The sequence below is a fragment of the Acomys russatus genome, chromosome 2 (genome assembly GCF_903995435.1).
Source record: "Acomys russatus chromosome 2, mAcoRus1.1, whole genome shotgun sequence".
NCBI lineage: Eukaryota > Metazoa > Chordata > Mammalia > Rodentia > Muridae > Acomys > Acomys russatus.
The window spans coordinates 60,509,509-60,530,894 of NC_067138.1; the positions used below are offsets into that span (position 1 = coordinate 60,509,509).

General features: G+C 42.1%; 1 protein-coding gene across 1 annotated transcript in view; it reads right to left on the reverse strand.

The window, feature by feature from the left end:
• The window catches only part of Grin3a (glutamate ionotropic receptor NMDA type subunit 3A), a 196,968-nt gene extending 191,514 nt beyond the window's left edge, over positions 1 to 5,454 (reverse strand). The window contains exon 1 of the mRNA XM_051162041.1: positions 3,935 to 5,454. Coding sequence (XP_051017998.1) covers positions 3,935 to 4,633 — 699 coding nt within the window. The 5' untranslated portion in view covers positions 4,634 to 5,454. The remainder of the gene's footprint in view (positions 1 to 3,934) is intronic.
• Positions 5,455 to 21,386: the final 15,932 nt, after the last annotated feature.

Here is a 21,386-nt window from a genome sequence, read left to right on the forward strand (position 1 = left end):
CAGTAGCTTTAAATCCTTAGCTAAGGATCATCTAAAATACTAATATGTGTGTGGAAATAAATATGCTAACTACCACATACGGTTGATGAGACAAACTCATGGTTGGTTTGTTCAACTAGAATTGGCAATATTAGGGGGTGGGTGGGGAATCATTTCATCAATTAGGTATTTGTCTTTCAAACACCAGGACTTGAATTTGATTCCAAGAACGACTGTTTTGAAAAGACAGGCAGAGTGGTATATAGGGAGGTGAAGAAAGACAGATTTCTAGGATTTAGCAGCCATCCAGGCTGGCTTATTTGGCAAGGTCCAGGCTAGTGAAAGCTCTTGGATCAAATATGAAAAATATAAGTAAGTAAATAAACAAATAAGAGCAATGGTATCTGAGGAAAGACACTTTGGGCCTCTACCTACTCCTACACATGCATGTACATGTGTGTGTTTAATGTGTATGGATGTTTGTCCATGTTCACATACAGAGTTGGACATAGTAGTGCAGTCCCATTTGAAGAGAATGTGCTTGGATAAGTCTATTGGATCTATATCATCTCATTTCTTTTGGCTAATGTAAACCAACATGGTGTTTTAACATTAGATATGTATTTTAGGAAAGACTGTGCATCTGTAATTATCAGGTGAATTGTTAGTGTCAGCAATTTATGTAGTTGAATAAACAACATAAAAGACCTAGAAGAAATGGTACCATGGGAAAGGAAGCGATAGAAACTGCAAACTTCCAAAACTCACTGCAATGTAAATGTGAGTAGTCCTCGGTTCATGGCAACATCACTATTAGAAAACCACAGCAGTAGAACTCAGAAAAAACTGATCTTCTAAACAAAATGGGTCAGCTTCAGGTGGGAGTTTGAATATGGTGGCGAGGTAGGAGTATTTTGTGTGGAAATGTACTTTGACTCATTCCATGTTATATTAATATTTTATTATATGGTGATAACAAGTAAATGGTTGACTCACTTACTTTTGGGTGGATTCATCTTTGAAGAAAATTAGTCCTTTCCTAGTTGATGACCAACATTCACTACTTATGTTTTAATATTTTTGTAAAATTTTAAATGCATATTTTTATGTACCTAACATGAATAGGTGTTTTGCCTATTTGCTTGTCTGTGTACTACATGCATGCATGGTGGCTACAGAAGAGGGCATCACATTCCCTTATACTGGAGTTAGAGATGGTTGTGAGTTACCATGTGGATGCTAGCTATTAAACCTGGGTTCTCTAGAAGAGAGACTGCCAGTGTTCATGAGCACTCAAACATCTTTCCTTCCCTGTGCACATGTTTTCAATCAATAGAATATTGAAACAAACCTGGGATTTTGACCATATCATTGCTATCTCCTTCTATTTTAGGTCTGTGGCATGATATTTAAAAAATCACTAGTTAAAACATTCCTATGAGAAAAAATCAGCAACCAAAGAAAAAAATGAAAGGACAGCTGTTGCTGTTCCTGCTCGGAAAGCAATTTGGAATTGTTTGAATACATGGCAGAGGTTTTTTGTTTGTTTGTTTGTTTTTTTGGCTGTGTGGGTAAGTCTATTTTCTTCTAGAATATTTTATTCAAGCATCATATAATCAACAAATGAGGTCATTGTTCAATAGGCTCCAAAGGCAGTGCCTAAATTAAGCTGATTTTATTTAATGTGTAAAATGACTTTGACATCATTTTATATCTAGAAGGTCCTTTAAAAAACTACATCAGTATATTAGAGAAAGGCCTACTTTCCAGGAGAAGCCAGAGGAAGAGCAGCTATTAATTTTGCTGAAAGCAAAATTGTGCTCATATCCTAACATTGCATATTACAGTGACTTGACATTGAACAGGACATTTTAAATGTAGAATATTGAAGAATGACACTTAAGTGATGTACTAAAAGTAAGGTAAAGTAAGTTAGATATGCCTGAATTTAAAATGCAAGAGGAGATGGAAGGAAAAGTCCTCAGTGGGACAGACAATCTAGGTCTGAGTCACACAGTGAGCTTTACCTTTCAATACGTGTACCATTTAAACACTGCGAGGACAATGATTTACAACACAGAAGTAAATGCACTTGGCTGTGCATTCTCTTTATAGCCAGTTTGTAATCCTCTCCCTGGAGGATTTCATTCTCGGAGTGGCCTTAAAGCTTGAAAGCTCACTGATTCTAGATGCTGCCTCATGTTTTTTTCCCCTGTGTCTCCTTCTAGTGTGCTGTGTGCTGCACACATCCATCATGGAACACAGTTTCCCTTCTAACCAAGGAACACTAATTTGGGGAGAAATTTTTCTCTCTTTAAGAGTCCTGCTGAACAATCTGCAAACAGGAAGGAGTTTGGTGACTGTGACCACTATTGGCAACTTCTGAAAGATTGGGTAATAAGCAAGCAGTGATGAGCAGCCAGTGTGCTGACTCCTGCATTTCATTAGGTCTGCTTCTGCATATGAATTAATAATGGTGTGGCCTGTGAATGCAATTTCATGCTTATAACACTTTGGCCACTGGCAATGCTGTATACCCACGTTTCCTGTGTGTGTGTGTGTTTTTTTTTTTTCATCTGCTGTTTATAGCTATTCAAATTCAAGGAACAGAAATATTTTAGATAAGAGTTAATTAGCCTGCATTCTACAGATCAAGTCGCAATAGCTCATCATTAAATAAGAATTGCCTGGGTAACTGCTGCAAGGATTTTGTTCTTGTCCTTCCTAAGATCCAAAGTGTGAGATTCATTTCCTTTTCTAACAGAAGAAAATGTTAGTAATCCCTGAGTAATTCAGATATAGATTTAATCAAACTTCCCACATGTACACTGCCCTACTCACTTCAGCTTGTATCTTTTGCATATCAAAAGTTTAAGAAAGGGGATTTGAAATTTCTTGCCAACCAGCAGAGTGAAAATGATGCTGATTTCCACATCTGCCAATCTAGATTCTTCCTAAATCCCTAAACTTTCCTCAGTTTCTCAGTCTTTAAAATGGGACCATTTTGATTCACTGGACTCAGAAATACCATGTACAAGACGACAGGAGTTGATATGATAAAAAGCAGTCTACAAAACGTAAAGAGCTTCTGTTGTAGAAGGCACCGTGTTCTTTTTGAGCATTGCACTTCCTTACTGTTACTTGCCAACACTTAAGTCCACAAAGTTCTCTGTTGAAAATATATTCTGATTTTCTTCAAACCCGTAAAGAACTAAATCCTTATTTATTTATTCTTGACTAAAGAGAACAGAAATGGGATCAACACAGTAATCATGTGTCCAGCTTCTGAGCCCACAACACTGAAGGACAAAGGATCCACACAGAAGTCCCCCCACCTTCTTTTCTGCTCTCAGTAATTCCAGTGGTTTCCAATACCAAGACTGTCAGCCACTCTTCTTGACTCATGGCTTCTGTGCTAGTTGTACGCTTAAATGTATTGAAAGGAAGTCAGAGGGACATGCTTTTCCTTGAACCACTGAGCCCAGGCACGCCTCTGCAAGAAGTAGAAAAGAGCAGCAGCTGCCTTTTCTGCCACAGGCCTTCTGACTTCCCCAGTGGGAGCGTTACACAGCGGGGAGCTTGGGGCCCCACCCCTATTCCTCTCGCCTGCCTAGAACTCTCAATCACTGTCCACGGTTCTGAATTTCAACTTTCAGTTGTCAGGAATCCATTACATTTCTCCCAGCATGTCAAAACAAGACACTCCCCCGCGGCCGCCCCCACAGCATATTATCTATATTCTCTTCCCTCCATCCCTAACTTCATGATTTATTTCCATCTGCGTTTAAAATGTCTTATTTTATTTCGTCTGAAGTCCTCCAACCTAGCACCTAGGGACATAGTCCAAGCCTCAGATATCAAAGTTAAAAAGCCCCACACTTCACCCACACTCTTCCACCCTTCTGGTCCCGACTCCCAGCAGCACACATCATTCCTCGCACCAGACTCTTCTCACCTGACTCTCCCGCGGAAACTCGTGGCGCACTATGCTGAGCACTGGGATGTGCAGGGCAGAGCTGACCAAGTCCAGCTCCATCATTTCTCCCTGGCTCTGGGGGAAGGCCAGGAGCGCTGAAACCCCTTGTACTACTACGGTGTGGCACACGCTCTGCAGAAAGGAGAAAGGGTCACTGCTCCATGGTGAGCTTGGGGAAGAGAAGGGCATAAGCGGCAGGTCGCCCAGGCCTGCCTCGATGGCCATCACTACTTCCAAAGACAGGTTGTAGGGTAGTAGCCCTTCCACACGGTTCAGGTTTTCCACAGCGAACAGGAGGGCATCCCGAGGCCACAGGGTCTCAGCTCCTGGGCTCTCCCCGAGCTTCCGGGAGCCAGGCGGACCCCGGCCATGCAGGGCGCTCCCCAACCAACGTGCGCCTTGCGAGGGCGCCGGTGGCCGCCACGTCCCCGACTCTGGCTCATCCCTCTGGGCACCCGCTCTGCTGCCGTCCTGAGCGCGGCTGGCTGCGCGTGGGGCCGTGGTCCAGGGCTGCAAGTGCACCGCACCCACCCTCACCGCGTGTCCGATGCGCTTGAGGATCTGGCAGGGCTGCGGGTGCGAGGAGGAGCTGGGCACTCCGGCCAGCACCAGTGCGCAGGGCGGCGGCAGCAGCAGACAGACCCTGCTCAGCAGCCACCACAAACTCAGTCTCCTCATTACTGAGACCCGCAGGGAGAAAGCGCGCCCCCTCCTGCGCCCGGCTCGCCCCTCTGCAGCCGCCGCCGGAGGTCTCCGCCGTCTGAGGTCTCCGCCTCCAAGTCCCGAGCGCAGCTTCCCCAGACGCGGTGAAGCGGTCGCAGGAGCTGGACCTGTCCCTGGGCATTCCAAGTTGCAGCCTAGCAGGCGTCCGGCAGTGTCGGATGAGGCTCTTAGGCTCCTCTGCCTAGCATCTTCCGCAAGCGCGGCAGGCCGGCGGGCCAGCGCGGGTCACCCGCGGTTTGGGCTCCCGGTCCCTGCCCACCCCATCTGCAGGGCGCCAGGAGTGCAGTGTCTGGCCCCGCGAGAAGCCGCCGGACTTATAGAGGGGCGGCAGTGACCAAGGAGCTGTGCTCACACTTGGCTGGCTTCTTTTCTCTTGCTATTCAGTTCAGGCGACACCCACTTATTTACTGGGGTGGCAGAAAAGAGGGCGTTCACGCCCGAGGTGTTGAAAAGCAGCGGCCAAACCTGCTTCCCTTCCCCGCCGGCCACCTTATCACGGGATTCCCCATCGCTTGCTTCATTTTCCCTCTTTCCTCTCTACTTCCTCTCTTTTTCTGCCCGGCTTTTCGTCCAGGCGCCACCTCCGCGGCTTCCTTGGAGGAGCGACACAACTGGCCAGCGAAGGGTGGTTCTGTGCTGAGCGCCAAAGTTCTCCCCGCCTCAGTCGGCGCCTCCCAATAGCTGAGCCCTGGCGCCAGCCTGTCGCTTGGCTGCGCTAAACGCCCACTGATGGTGAGAGATTCTCCTGCCACCGCACGGTCCCGCGCCCCTGCAAAGTCCTCACCCGTCAAACCTGGGAGTCCATAGTTGGCACAATACCCCGTGGCGCATGAGCACAAAGACTGATGAGCCCTGGAGAATTCTGAATTCCGAGTCACTCCCGAGAGATCTGAAAACCAGTGGGTCACAGGGACCGATTTAAAGACACTGTGACTTTAAGGAGCTTTCTTGGTCATGCCACTCTAACGGGTTTTCTAGTCCAGGGCATTAAAGCAAGAATTATTTACACATCTGATTTCCTCTTGCTTCTCTTTGGCAGAAAAACCTTTGCGTTTTTAAAGGGGTCTTGCTTTTTTAGTTTCTCAGAATAAAAATAATGTGGACTCAAATAAATTAAAGTCAGAGGCAAGGGAATCATTCATGGGTAAAGGCGCTTGCCACAAAGCCTGACAACTGGACTTCCATCTCCTGGTCTTACATGGTGGAAGGAGAGAACCCACTCCAGAAAGCTGTCCTCCAGCTTGTATACGTGTTCCACCGACTCACCCATCCCAGACACGAAATAAGTAAAACGCATTAAAACTACTTTCAGATTCTGAAAAATATTCCCCAGTTGTTCCTACCACAGACCAAGAATATCCTGGTTGTAGTTTCTTGTGAGTTATACAGCAATACAGAGGCCAATGAGTTTAGTATCTACAACTTCTTCTCCATGGAATAATCTGGAGTTAGAAAACAAGGAAGGGGTCATGGGAAGGGCTTGTGGATGCCACACAAATAGGAAATTGATTTTATCTTATGTTACAAGAGCATTTACAAGGAGGGTGGGAGAGGTGGCTACGTGAGGGACAAACAGCGCCAGTGATCAGCACTTCTGAATCCAATACTTCCTTTGGAGAAGCTTGACCTTGCCAATTAACGCGACCTGTCCTTGCCCCGTTGGTTTGGATCTGCTAAATTATTACGCAAATACATCAAGCCTTTTAGATCCAAACAGGTTTGATTCTTGAGCTAAAGGCCCCCTCATGTTTTAAATTTTGGGATAATGAAGCTCAAGAAAAATAAAATAAAATTCTTGAGACGTGATGACTGTTTCCCTCAGCACGAAGTAAGTTTTTAAGTTTTGCAAAACTGAGTTGCTACAGGGAAAAAGGGCTTCCATGACTGAGAAATAAAATCATAACAGGGATTAAACCAGGAGAGAAAGCCCTTGCCCAGCCTTGAGGCCAGAGAGCGAACACAGCTGTCAGCAAGCCCTTGCCAGAGGACACCATTGCTTGAGATACAGTGTATGGTGTAGAACGTAGGTCATTGCCTGGCAGGCAGATGAGGGTCTCACCTGTGCAGTTCTCTGTACTGGTCTGTGCTAGAGTATGTGTGCATGGAAGATTATGGAGTATGTATGACTGTGGCTCAGAGTAGCACATGGCATTGCACTTAGTCTCCTGAGAGACTAGGCATTGATGGAAAGTAGCCTGGCCTGACTTAGAAATGTGCGGTGGATGCACTTCAGGCATCAGGCCACTCACAAGTTCACCATGACCTTGAGAGAATTGGCTGACCTGGTTATTCCCAGAAATGTGCATGATCGGCACATTTCTGAGGTTAGTACTTCCGGAGTTCCTGACGGGAGCCACGGTGGCAGCTCTTACTTTTGTGTTTCCATGGCTTTCACGGGTAGAGGCCAGAGGTCATCCTCTGGTCTTGTGCCTCTGGAGAAGTCTAGCTTGTGATTTGGAACAGCTGGGGTCCTCTCACAGGGACCTGGGACTCAGTGGTAAGGCTAGGCTGACGGCTACTGAGAATCCTGGCTAGTCTGTCTCTCTCTCCTAGTATTGCCATTAAGGGTGCGTGCTACATCTGATTTTTTTCTTAAAGTAGATTGGGAAGACTGAACTCAGGCCCTCAGGGTTCATTGGCAAGCACTTTACTGATAAGATTTCTCTCCAGCCACTGTGTTATTCTTTTTCTCTGTCTTCCTTTTGCCATCTGGTTCTCATGTCCCTGAAGAACATCTCTAACATTAGTCTTCCCTCTTTCATCTCTCCTCTTTCCTTTCTTCTTTTTCTTCTTCTTCTTCTTCTTCTTCTTCTTCTTCTTCTTCTTCTTCTTCTTCTTCTTCCTTTATTTTGTGCCTAAAGGATCATAATTTTCAAAACTCTTTCATAATTTGACAATCAGTCAGTAAAACCTACTGTGTACAAGCATGACTGTATAGCAACCCTGGAATTAGATGATCAAATCCCAGTTAGAATAAATGATTTCTTCTCTCCATTCTCAAGCTAAGCTAGTTAATTTCTCAACAGAGTGCTAAACACTGAGTTCATGAGCTAATGGGAGACAGACAACAAAGCACACAATTAAACACACACAGGATATGCTGTTTAGGATTCAGGAGAAAAAAAAAAAACCCAAAGGAATAAAACGCAAGTGTTGGGTTGTGGCTGAGTTGTGAGTTTTGACAGCAAAGCCAGGGAAAACTCTCCAAGAACGTAACTTGGGAAAAAGAGATGAAGAGGGTGAGGGAGTGATCTGTGTGAGTGTATGTAGCAAAGACTCCGGAGTGGAGGAAGTAGCAAGAGGAAAGGTTCCTAGACCGCAATGTTTCTGGAGTATTGGAATACGAGTGAAGGGTCCAAAGAGCCAGAGCAAGAGGACTCACTGCAGCCACTGTGGGCCTGGTAGGAGCCGAAGGGCAGAAAGGAGGTGGCAGACAGTAAGAGCCAACAAGGGTCTTCAGCTGCTGTTTTGAGTCGGGTGAGAGGTGTGATGTCACAGGACTGATTTTTGTTCTCTTTCGAGACAAGGTCTTCTTCTGTAGCCCAGGCTGGCCTCAAATCCAGACAGTCCTCCTGCCTTACCCCCCATGCCCAGTGCTGGGATTACAGTCATACGCCATGGTGCTCATGAGGACTAATGTACCAGGATCCCTCTAGATGTACTTTTAATGGTACATGGAAGGTAGGCGAAGTGGACACCAGGATCCCAGCTATGAGCAATGGCAAATATGCACCTGAGAGACAACATACTTGCTAAGTCTGGTGAAGGTAAAATCATTTTCATCCTAACATATGGGGAATTGACTTTGAGAAATACTGGGTTATTGACAAAGTCTTCACACTGTGAGGGGCAGTGCCGCTTCAACATTGGAGGTTCAGCTGCAGTGCTGGTAGCAAGTCAGCTCTCATATTTGGCTCAGCCAGAGCTGTGTTTATTATCTGACTCAGAATGATAACTACTGATCTAAGAACTCATGTTGGAAGTCAAACAAACAAAACAGACACAAAGGCTCAATCTGAAATGTGTTCTGTGCACATCTGTGCTTTCCCGTGCGAGTAATGGCTACAGTGAAAACTGCGACACTCTGGACGTAGCCCAGGGAAGGTGACAGTGAAGAATGCTGTGGAGACTCAGATCTCGTCTTGGCAGTATTTCCCCGTGGGTATGACATTTGGCTTCCCAGAGGTGGAGTTTCCTCCTCTTTACATTGGTTATGGTGACAGCTCTTGACAGATGTCTATGCAGAAACGGCGGCATGCAAACTCCTGCAAGCCTCAAGTTCCATAGAAATGGGAGGTTTATTGGCACATTTATAATGGTTTGTAAAACTATTCTTTCCTTACCGATTATACATGGAAACATTTCAAGGTGCCAATTATAGTGGTGATGGTATTGTTTTAAAGAAATGGAATGTCCTCAATTATAGGCATGTCTTTTATAAAATACTAATTTTTAAAAAATGGGGCAGGAGTAATTGATTAATAGTAAGGAGTCTGGAGTGCCTGGAGCTGAATGACCCAAGACAGTGAGGGTTGTGGCAAGTCAGGGCAGAGAGATGAAGACATGGAAGAAAGTGAAGCCCACGAGGAGCCTAGTTTCTCTTCTGAATAGGATGAGAAGCAAGAGCAGAGCCTGGAGTAGATGAGGTAGTGGCAGTGGTGGATATGAGAGAGGATACTGTCTCGCTGCATTGTTACCACTAAAGAACCGGAATCAAAGGAGAAATGCTGAGCTACTGCCCAAGTCCTCATACGGTGAGGGTGAGAGGCAGTGTGGCTTCAGCGCCCCAGGCTTATCCCGGCTGCATCAGTGAAAACAACAGCAACCACTTCTTAATAGCTGGATGAACAACTGCCTATCTGATGATAACTTATCATCCGTACTCTGCCTTCTGCCATCTCAGCTTCTCCACTGACAATCATTATGGTTTATTTATGGTAGTCTTTCAGAATAAAGCCAGCAAACAACAACAAGCAAGTAGATGCAGTAGGGAGTAAGAGAATAGGATTTTAGTAGAGATTGAATCTAGGAAAAAAAATCAGAACACTTTAGGGAAACAGACCCAGAAGATTCATCACTCAAGATCTTAATCATTGTTTGTTCTTTCCTTGTTTTCCCAATTATAAAAACCCTATATAATATTCTACATGAGATCTTAATATGAAGACTTTGGTTTTGTATAAGTACATTTACTACCTTGAAATTGTCACCTTGAGAAACTGGCTTTTAGAATTGTTTAGAGTTTTCAGAAATTTGATGCATGCTCACACCCATGTCATACACATTCATACATAATACTGGAAAATAAAATTAATAAAAAAAATTGTAAAAAAAACCCTCTATATAATACCTTGTACCATTAACACCTTATACCATTGTCCTAATCTTGACATCAACTCTTATTCAAAATGCGAGTAATTTTCTTGATGTTGGAACTATCCAAAAGGGCTTCTGCCTTCCCTAACCTCATCTCAGAGTATTTGTGCTCTTAAGGCAATGTTCTTTTGCCAAGCCTGTACTATGCTATATATGTCTACTACCCTTTTCCTACAATGTGTTCATGTCTAACAATATGTATTTTACTGCAGATTTCAAACAGTGATGATGCTAATGTGCCTGAAATTTATCTCCCTTTATGAACTTAAAAGATTCTTGTAACCTACAAGAAATCCATCTCTCAGGTCAAATGGAGTCCAGATAAGTACTGTAATCCACAGCCTAAGTTTCTCACCTAAGCGTGAGATTCCTTCTCCTTTTCCCTGGTTTTGGGACTCCCCTTTCCCTAACTACCTGATTGCCACCTTTCTACACCCAACACCAGCTAATTTCTCCCTTCCTAGTCATGTAAACACTTCCCTCTAGTTAGAGAGTTTGCTGGCCCTCTCTGACTGACTGGGAGCGGGGACACCCTGGTCCTCTTCACTGACCCTCAACTAGACTCATCCCCATTGGTCGAGTTTCCTCATGTAGCTTTCTCTGCTGTTCTGTGACAGCCACTGAAAAATTAGAGTGCACTCGTAGCTACATCCTTGTGACTAACTCATCTGTTGAGCTAGGCTGTTGGTAGCTGCTTAGTGTTGGTGAACTACTAACTGGTTTGTACCAGTCCCTTGGGTCGCTAACCAGTTTTGGGGACTCCCTGATGGCTTACTGACCTCACCTCCCCGTGGGAAACATCCAGTAGTCCATTCTTCCTCACACACTTTTGCGAACACCCGTCTTAAAGCTTACATGACTCTGCAACCGAACGTGCATGTTTCTAAAACTAAACTGTTTTAATTATTGCCAACAACTGGGTAAATGGAAGGAAGCTCCCATATCCAGAGTTTTTCTTTGCTCTCCCAAAATTCTCACAAAGTGTCAACATTGTCTTAAGCCTTTTCTTTTTGCTCTCCCAAGAGTTTTAAATGTACACCTAAAATTTTTTTTTCTCTCTGACCTACTAACTTTGTCTTCTGCCCACATATATGTTCCTGTATCCTGCCAGACCTCCTACATCTGGGACACCGTCAGAATAAATTAATAAAAAATTTAAAAAATATGATATTAAAGAGATAACCTCCCCCCAAATAAAAACAAAAAAACCCCCCAAAACAGCTCCTCACAAGTGCCAGCAGGACCTGCCTTGTTCCTCCTAGTTGGACCTGCATTGCCCTTCCCAGCTGCAGATGTTCTCAGACCCTGGACAGCAAATGCAAGGACTGTTCTTCTAGAACCTGGCCAGCATTTCAACCCTTTAAATCCCCTATCACCACCCTACTGTCAGCAGGGAGTAAAGACGATTACTTTGCCCCTTATCCATTTGCAAAAGGTTGAAATGGTGTGCTCCAGGCCCCAGACAGACTGCTCCAGGTTCTCCCAGCACTTCTCGGTCCCTATCTGCTGCAGGACATGGCTGACATAGCCTGTCCTCTACCTTAAACTTTCAGGACAGAAGTTTCCCTTCCCCCTCACTATATAATTTGGACATTTGTTGCTATTACTTTTTTTCTATCTCTTTTCTTCATTACCTACATTTATATACTTTAATTTGCCTTATATAAAAACAACCCAGTGTTCCTCATTTTTAAATATAGGAAAAGGTAGGAATGTTAGCATTCTGCTTAAGTCTGTCTACCTGTGATGTCACTGCTTACCTGCCATGGGGGCGTGGCCCTGCCCAGAGCCATATAAAAGACAGACCCTTCATCTCTCTCTCTCTCTCTCTCTCTCTCTCTCTCTCTCTCGGGTACCTCTTTCCTCTTTTCCTTCTCCCCCCATGCTCATCTAATATACTGTATAACATAGTATCTGCCTGGTATCTTGTATTCTATCATCTGCCTCAATCTTTAATTTTTTATATATAACATTATCATAAACAATTATTATAAACATAATACCTTATCAAGAATATGGTGACAATGGTAAGAGAAGGGAAAGAGTTTACCACACAGGAATTTGGGTAGGAGAGATGGTAACGGAGATTTCAAGAGTTGTGAAATAATCATTATTTTAGAGGTTCTTAGTTTGAGTGACTTCTATATTCTTGGGATATTCCACAGACGATCAAAGTAGGATCTTGCTAAAGGAGTTTGGAGAAGCCTGAGGGATTGGAAATGTGAGAGAAGTAGAATTAGATCCTAAGGTAAAGAAACAGAAGCAGATATAATACATCTTGTCCAGTTGAAAAGTAGTGTCTAGGCATCACCCTTGTGCTGCAGACCAACAGGAAAATATCTTCTCTGCAACACATGATAGTCTATCCACAGGAAGCCAAGGGTAGATTATGTTTTATCTACATATGGGGAGGTGCCAGTGATAGCTTGCTGTGAGAGAAGACATTGTAGGGCCCTTGTTTTGGCTGTCAGTGGGGAGTGCGTTATCACTTGTTAGAAGAGGTTGGCCTTTTCAACATGCACCAGGATTATTAGCTGAGTGTTTGGATTTTCCAGTTCCTTCCCTAAACCCCACTGCAGGGAACTCAAGTGGGGCTTGGAGAGACTAATATGGCAGTCTCTCTTCATATCTCTCTTATCATTATATTATTCGAATCCAGTGTTGATTCAAATGACTTCTGGAATAACACTTGGCCCACTGGATAGTTTTTTTTAAAGGTGCCATTTTTAAAGAATTTGTCCATGCCCAGTTTGTAGCACTAGTTTTATACTTATAGGCAACAGATTAGGACTCTTCTCTAAGAAATTTGTCTTTATGGGACTTATGCATTGTACCTGTAAAATGTTTCAAGTAAGAAAAACTGATTTCCTTTCAGTAGAAAGAGATTTTTAGGGAAGACCGTGGTCTGAGAGAGGTTGTAAAATCATGAGTGACTTATGCCTGCCAAGTGTTTTATATACATGATCTCCTCATTCCATGAACACACTATTATTCTTATTTTATAAATGATGAAATAGAGGGTGGGTAAAACTGAGCCATTTGCTATGAATTGATTGCAAACCCACATAGGAGCCACCTGCTTCTAATTCCAATATTGTCACATCTTCTTTCCACATTAATGGAGACATGAAGGTGAGGCCTGGCCGATGGGAGAACATTATCTGACTTGGATACCGGGATGGATATAACTATGGAGACATTATTTATCAGAACATGGGAATGAATACTTTAAAACTCATAGAATGTAAGGAGATACTGGGATTAGTTTTCTTTCTGCTTAGTGCTGCACAAACCGGCACTGGTAACTCAGGCTGTGGGTGATAAATGGGCTTTGGCTGCACAGAGCTGTCCCTCCTGCCATTTCCTGGTTCCACAATTGATGCAGGCAGAAGGAAATCTCATCAGTGTGTCTCGTCTTCTGAGCGCTGAAGCACTCTTTGAAATAAAGGTTAGTTCTCCAGATATTGTTGCAGAATGTGAATGAATTGTTTCTGAATTTGAAACACTGTACATTTCTATTTTGGGGAACAATCATTGGGATTAAAACTCAGCCTGCCTTCAGTACACCATTGCAGCATCCACAGTGGGGAGGAGGCTGAGCCAGGGTGACTTAATAGTAGTCAGTAGCTAATTGTTTATGACCATGTGGATCTCTACCAAAAGCTCAAATGGGAAAACATTGTTGCCCACTAAGAACGCAAGTCTAAAGAGGCTGACATGGATGAATTAGGGTGTAAACAACAGTAATAGTTGTAGTGTGCTGAAATAGGATGATGATTTCCCGTTGAAGAGCTGTAAACGTTATTTTGTAGATGGCCCCTCACTCATAGTCACATTGTCTCTAAGTTAAAAAGAGAGTAGACATATTAATGTATTTATATAGTTTTAAATTAGTTATGAGTAGTGGATGCCTGAGGCAGAGTCTGCAAGTGATAGACTGGGATTCTATAGCTAACAGCAGACACAAAACTAAAATTGTGCTTTTTCACAGCAGTGAAAACATGGAGGCAGCCTTGCTGTTACCATCACCATTGGAGCAGTGAGTATCACGCACGTTTCTTCTCTTCTTTGCTCCTAAGCAAGAGTTCCACTTTGCTCTGACATTTAATGTTGTTAAGATGAGGGATAAGCATTTTTCTTTTTTCTTTTAGAATGAAAGAATTCACTACTATTTGTTTGTAATAGTCATCTCTGCCTTACACATTCCTGTTTGTTTGTTTTTATTAAATCTGGAAGACTTGTAAATTCCTCTGGACTTAGTAGAGTTTCTTCTGAAAGTGCCCCATCTTCTAGTGGGTAGACTATCATCTTTCTGGGAAGTTTGGAAAATGTTTTTTGGCAAAAGCAATCTACCCCATCATCTTTTTTAGTGTCTTTGCTGACTCCCTGCTGCTTTAAAAATCAAGCTTTGATTTTCCTGGCTTATCAGCTTCTCTATCATAGGGTTTAAATTTGTTATTATGTTTTCTTCGAAGCTGGGATCTTTCCCAGTGCCAAACGCATTCTTTTAACTCCAGAAGAGGGTGGCTAGGAATAGATAGAAGATGTCATATAAGCTTGTAGTGTAGGTATAGATAAGTATGTGACACGCTGAACAAAGAAGAATGCCTATAGATGCTTGCTTCTAGTTCTCAAGTGACTAGCCAATCTATGTATTTTTAGTATTCATTTTGAAATGTTATCATGGCTTGTGTGTCTCATAGAAAAGGCATATGGTTTAAAGAAATAAAATAAACCAGTATAGCGTTTGACTATGTTTTTCACATGACTGGAAATTATGATAAGTCACATTAGAAACTTTGGATTCATCAGGAAACACTTTAGCCTGCATTAGTGTATAAACATGTAAAATTTAACAAGTTTGGTGATTCGAATAAGAATGCTCCCCATGGGCTCATTATTTTGAATGCTTGGTCACCAGGGAGTGGCACTATTTGAAAGGAGTCAAACGGTTAGGGTTGTAGCTTTGTTGGAGGAAAAATGTGTCACTAGGGGTGGGATGAAGTTTCAAAAGCCCTTTCAAAGTACTGGAAGTAAACCTTGTATTATAACTGAGTTATAGGGGTACAATACCTCATATTAGAGTAGAAGCCCATGCCAATCCCAGAATCAGTTTCTTTCTCTCTCTTTCTCCCTCCCTCTTCCTGCACTCCCCCCCCACCCCTACCCCAACCCCTCCCAAGACTCTGCAATTCTGTATTATGGAGCATAGTTTGCAATGCATATGGATGAAGTTATATAGAAGCTTCATGAGATACATCCTGTCCACTTTTTTAGATAAAATGTTTCAAAACAAGTCATGTAGTTTGGATTAGTTTCTGTACAATTCAGTATAATAGAGATTACAAACCATCAAGGAATAAAATAATTCATTGCATCGCATCATAAACAAGCGTGTTGACTTCTACAATGTTCAAAATTGGGAGAATTACCATTAAGATAAACACAAAGCCAGTCTTGAAGCCAATAACATTTCTTTTGTGTTTATTTCAAAAAGTAGGAACAAAGACAAATCATAGTAGTATTTAAACATTTTTCTCATTCCTTTTCTTATTTATCACTACTGCTTCCACATATTTTCTGTTCCTAAGCTGGCCTCAGAGTTTTCAGACCTTTCCTTATTTAAAGGTTTCCCACCCACAGTTTTATATTTACCTTTCTTCTGAATTCTCTGTCATAAGCCCCCCAAGGGAACAGACATACGACAGCTGACAGGAGGATGAGGACTTCAAATTCAACTCTGCTTTAGTAGACAGTGCCAACCCTGAGTAGGGAAGAGCTGGACAGACTTATCATTTAATAACTGCTGACATGCACTTGTAGAAAGTAAATTTACTCTGTGTTAGAGTCATGGCAGATGTTTTGCATAGAATGCAGACATTTGTAACTAAAACCGAGTGTGGTGGGTTGGACCTGCAGTTCCAGAACTCAAGAAATTAAAGCAAGAGGATCGCTGGTTGAGGCCAGCCTGTGCTGCACAGTGAGTTCCAGACTAGCTTAGTTTACAGTGTGAGATCATGTCACAAACAAACAAACAAACAAACAAACAAAAAAAGAAAGAAATAAATGAGATTTAATAAGTGTTAGGGAATTTAATTGCCTCAACAAAGCAAAGTAAAGAGATGTGAAAAATATTTGAAATGAAAAGGTTCATTGGTTGCATTTGGGTTCTTTAAATGTATTTAAACATAAGAAGCCAATGAGAAAATGTTAGATAGCATATGAATTGAATTTCTGCTAGAAACCAGAAAATGGGATGACAGCCTGATAAGACAGAGGCCAAATAGACTATAAACATATGCACATATACATAGATGTATAATTTTTCCCACAGTAAATATAATGGTTCCCGAATCAGATGTGCACCAGGTGGGTAGCGCTTTAAATTGCCGAAATGTTATTTCACTTCTCTGTAAGTAAAATTGAATTAATCTTTTTCAATTCTCTATTTTCACTGATAGTAGAAACTTGAATAGGCTGTTTTATAAGGTCTTTTTTGGTTAAACATAATGCCATGGAATTCTTTCTTTCTCTCTCTCACTCTCCTTTTCCAAGAAGCAGCTGTGTACATTGCTTTGGCATTAGAGAGAGAAGCCAGCTCTGTGGGAACTCGTCTCTGTGGTAGCCTCCACTGACTGTTTCTGATGCTGGCTTACATCTTCTGTGGAAGCCTTAAGCTCTATATCCTCCAGTTTGTTTGAGTCATTGGCCCTGTCACTCACTGCTGCATCTTTTAGGGAGCAATGGAAACCCCCATCTGAGACTCACTTCATCAAACTTTAGTGGGGTGGAAATTGAGGAGTCTGTCTTTTTCATTTATTTATTTATTTATTTATTTATTTATTTATTTTTATTAATTTATTCTTGTTACATCTCAATGTTTATCCCATCCCTTGTATCCTCCCATTCCTCCCCCCCCCCATTTTCCCATTATTCCCCTCCCCTATGACTGTTCCTGAGGGGGATTACGTCCCCCTATATATTCTCATAGGGTATTAAGTCTCTTCTTGGCTACTTGCTGTCCTTCCTCTGAGTGCCACCAGGTCTCCCCCTCCAGGGGACATGGTCAAATGTGAGGCACCAGAGTACGTGAGAAAGTCGTATCACACTCTCCACTCAACTATGGAGAATATTCTGATCATTGGCTAGATCTGGGAAGGGGTTTAAAGTTTACCTCCTGTATTGTCCTTGGCTGGTGCCTTAGTTTGAGCGGGACCCCTGGGCCCAAATCTGCCTATCATATTGTTCTACTTGTAGATTTCTAGGACCCTCTGTATCCTTTTATTTTGCTATTCTCCCATGCGTCTCTCATTTAGAGTCCCAATAGGATGCCTTCCCTTCTGTCCCAGTTTCCTGGTAAGTGAAGGCGTTCGTGGGACATGCCCCTTGGGCTAGTATGCAGATATAAGTGAGTATATACCATTTGAGTGAGTTAACCCAGAGGAGTCTGTCTTAAGTTCTCTGTCTATACACTAATTTCAGCTTTTCTCATGGTTAGTGCCATTTTAGCCTTGAGGCCTTTTTCTTGTCCTCCCGTGTAATGGGCTATATGTGTGCCATCTCTTTCTCCTGTATGACGTCAACCTTATATTACCTTTTTATTGATGTAGATGACCAATTACTAAAAAAAAATTGCAGCCTCTCTTGGAACATTATGGAAGTGGAGGCTGAAAGAATGCAACGTCTGGAGGGCGAGGAAGATGCTGAGACGTGCTGTCTTCTGGATATGACATGCTATTTGTACTCAAGAATTCAGTAGCTGTGGTTACCTGCACAAGATCAAGACAGCCCAAATAAACTATAGATAGGGGAGGTGCATTCTAGGCCCCAATCCTTACTGAGTTGCTGGTGGCAGCTGCTGGGGTAGGACAATTATTATTGTTTGAAAGTTTTGCCACTTTTAGGTTTTCCATGTTCCAGTGGATGGCCCCACAGCCGTTCACATATGTTCAGCACTAAATAAGACTTGGTGAAGAGCAAGAGGGCAGGTTGACAGGAGGGCATGTTGGAGGGAGTTGGTGGAGGAAGAAAATTATAGGGAATGTATGACTATATTTCACTGAACACATGTATGAAATTCTCAAGAATAAAGTAAAATTATTTAAACATGGCAACTTAAATGAACACACGTATATTGCCTTACAATTTCAGGGGCCAGTATGTCTAAGCCATCTGTTTTCTCAAACCTTACGCAGCAGTCTGTTGGCTTATTTGGAACCCTGACAGGGGCAGAATCTACTCCCAAGCTCATTTGATGTTGGCAGAATTCAGTTTCTTGGCTTTTGCTGGCTCCCATTGTTGGCTTTTCTCAGAACCTAGAGGCCACCAGTAATCACTAGAAGCTGTAGTTCTTTACCTGTAGTTCCTGACCAGGTTGACATATTGAACATGGAGTACAATGGAGTAACCACTCATCAGGGCAAGGCCCAGGCCCAGGAGTAGTTGGCCAACACAAAATGAACTCAATGGGATTTTTGAAGACTTTTTTTGTCTCGTTTTTGCTTTGTTTGGGTATTGTTTTGTTTTGTTGGCCTTTTGCTGATTTTCATTTTAGTTTCTGTTGATTTTTTGTTTTTATTTGTTTGTTTGTTTCTTCAATGAAGTCTAAAACAAGAACTAAGTGTAATCATGCAGCAGCATCAAAGACCTACTTGAAGTCATAATGTTGATTCTTTGAAGAAACAAGACTTAAATATTTATTGTTAACTCTTCTCAACTAGTCGCACAACAATTGACCCTTTTGTTAAAATGGTATAATGTATGCAAATTAATGCTACAGAATAAGGAAGACAAAAGAAAGAAAAGAAATTCAAAAATATAACAAAGAATCCAGGCATTGTAGAAAACTTGGAATCAATATAGGCACTCAGCATAAAGGACCAGTTACTTAAGCTATATCAACTCTATATAATATAATTTGGACAGTTAAGAGAGTAAACAATAATTTAGTTATGATTTTGTATATAAAATCTTTATTTGCCTGATTATAGAAAATAGTCATGGATCAAGGACTTGGTGACCATGAGGTATTGTCAAGCAGTAATAAGATCTTTACATGGCAGGGCCATGTGGAAGGTTACAAGATTGACTCCTTCCCCTTGGTCTGGTTTCCTGTCTAGTAATGCAATCTCCTTTACCCCAAGTGCTCCTGAGATTATGATGCCATTCACCACGGTCTTTTTGAGAACAGCAAAGATATTGATGCCATGTCCTCCAACATCTAGAACTGCAACCTGTTTAAACAGGTTTCGTTTTTTTATTATGTTACCTAACCCAAGTATTTTGTTATATACTCATGGTTTTTAAAAATTGTGTCAATGTGATATCTTAAAAAATACTGACTATATGTGAGACTATAAGCCCATATAACTTAAACTCAATGTTCATGGGTCCCATTCCAATGATGGAATAGAAATTAACATACCTTGAAATTCTTATATATTAGTGCCAATTTTCAATCCAGAGCAGTTTAATGGATGGAAACATCTACAATTCTACTTGGCGTGGCTTTATATTGTGGGTTTTAGAAAGAAGAAAAAGGTGCAAAAATGGATATCAAAGCATTTCTTTCACAAGAAGGCTTTTGTGGTCTACAGAAGACTGGGTCTGTGGTTCTCTTTTGAAATGAGTCTGAGGTGTCCTGTGATTCCTTTTCATCTTGTATTCTGGTTTCATAAAGACTTAATGTTTTCTAAGGTGCTTTTAGCCAGATTAATTGATATTTCCTAGGCTACCAGGGTCGCACAAAAGGATTGTACAGGGAAATAATCTGGGCACTGTTGATTGTTTTTCAACACAGAGATATGTATACCAATTATCCTTTGAGATTTCTCACCTTAGACACCTTTCTCTGCACTTCTAATGTCTGTTTTAAGTGCAGGAACAAGGATCTGATGGTGTTTATAATGAGATAATAAACACTCTTCCTTGGATGATATAACTCTCCTTCAATTTGCTTATAATAGCAAAGAGATGTGTACCAGGAAGGAGATACTTCTTCCAGCAAACTAGGCAATAGCCCAATTTGCTACATTTTCTATGTTTTATAGTAGCTAGAAGAACAGAGTTATCCTATACTAGAACTGATAAATGAATACATGAACCAGCAACAAAATTCCAGGCACTCTCTTCTCCTTTCAACCCTTGAGCTGAAAGAATAGGAAAGGTTTCTAGAAACATACAAGAAGAACATTATGATAGGCAGATTTGGGCCCAGGGGTCCTGCTCAAACTCTGGCACCAGGCAAGGTCAATACAGGCCGTAAACTTCAAACCCCTACCCAGATCTAGCCAATGGACAGGACATTCTCCACAGTTGAGTGGAGAGTGGGGTATGACTTTCACACGTACTCTGGTGCCTCATATTTGACCATGTCCCCTGGATGGGGAGACCTGGTGGCACTCAGAGGAAGAATAGCAGGCTACCAAGAAGAGACTTGATACCCCATGACCATATAAAGGGGGAGAAATTTCCCCTCAGTCACAGTCATAGGGGAGGGGAGTAAGGGGAAAATGGGAGGGAGGGAGGAATGGGAGGATACAAGGGATGGGATAACCATTGAGATGTAATATGAATAAATTAATAAAAAGTATTGTTGGAAGAAAAGAATAGAAAAGGATGTTATCAAAACAATAAAATGCTCACCCACCATCAAATGACAGAGATCCACTCGATAGAAGCTTCTAGAGTCAGGGCTGTTAATTACAGAAAATATTTTTAAAATGAAATTCCTTGTCTGCCCTTTTGTGATCACCCATTAGTTGATGGTAGTGGCCAGACAGACATGTAGCTACAGACAGTAAGCCCTCCTAGGAGCAAATTCCCTACTATAATTTTTTTTTTTCCTCTGAGGTATAAGTACCTTTCAAAAATAAATTTAAAAATGAATGTAACCTCATGGGTTTGGAGAGAAATGAGTAGGTCCAATGTCAACATTGGATTCATTTTGCAATAGGAGAAAGGTACAACTTCTGAATGCATCAATTACTCTTTTTTCTTATATCTGTGGCAAAATATCTGTCAAAGAGTAACTCATAGTTTGAGGGGATACAGTCCATTATAGAAAGGAGGGCAATAACGCAGGAGTAGGAGAATGCTGTTGCAATACCCCCACAGTCAGGAAGAGGAGTGAAGTGGGAGTGGACCTTGCTGTAAGATCTCAAGGTCAGCTCCACTGATGCCCTTCTCTGGTGAGGCCCAACCTTCTGAAAGTCTGCACCCTTCCCAAATGACATCGTCACATGGGTCCAAGTGTTCAAGCCCATAAGCCTGTGGAAGACATTTCACATTTAAACAACAAAATTCTGCTTTTGGCACCAAATGGCTCAAGGCC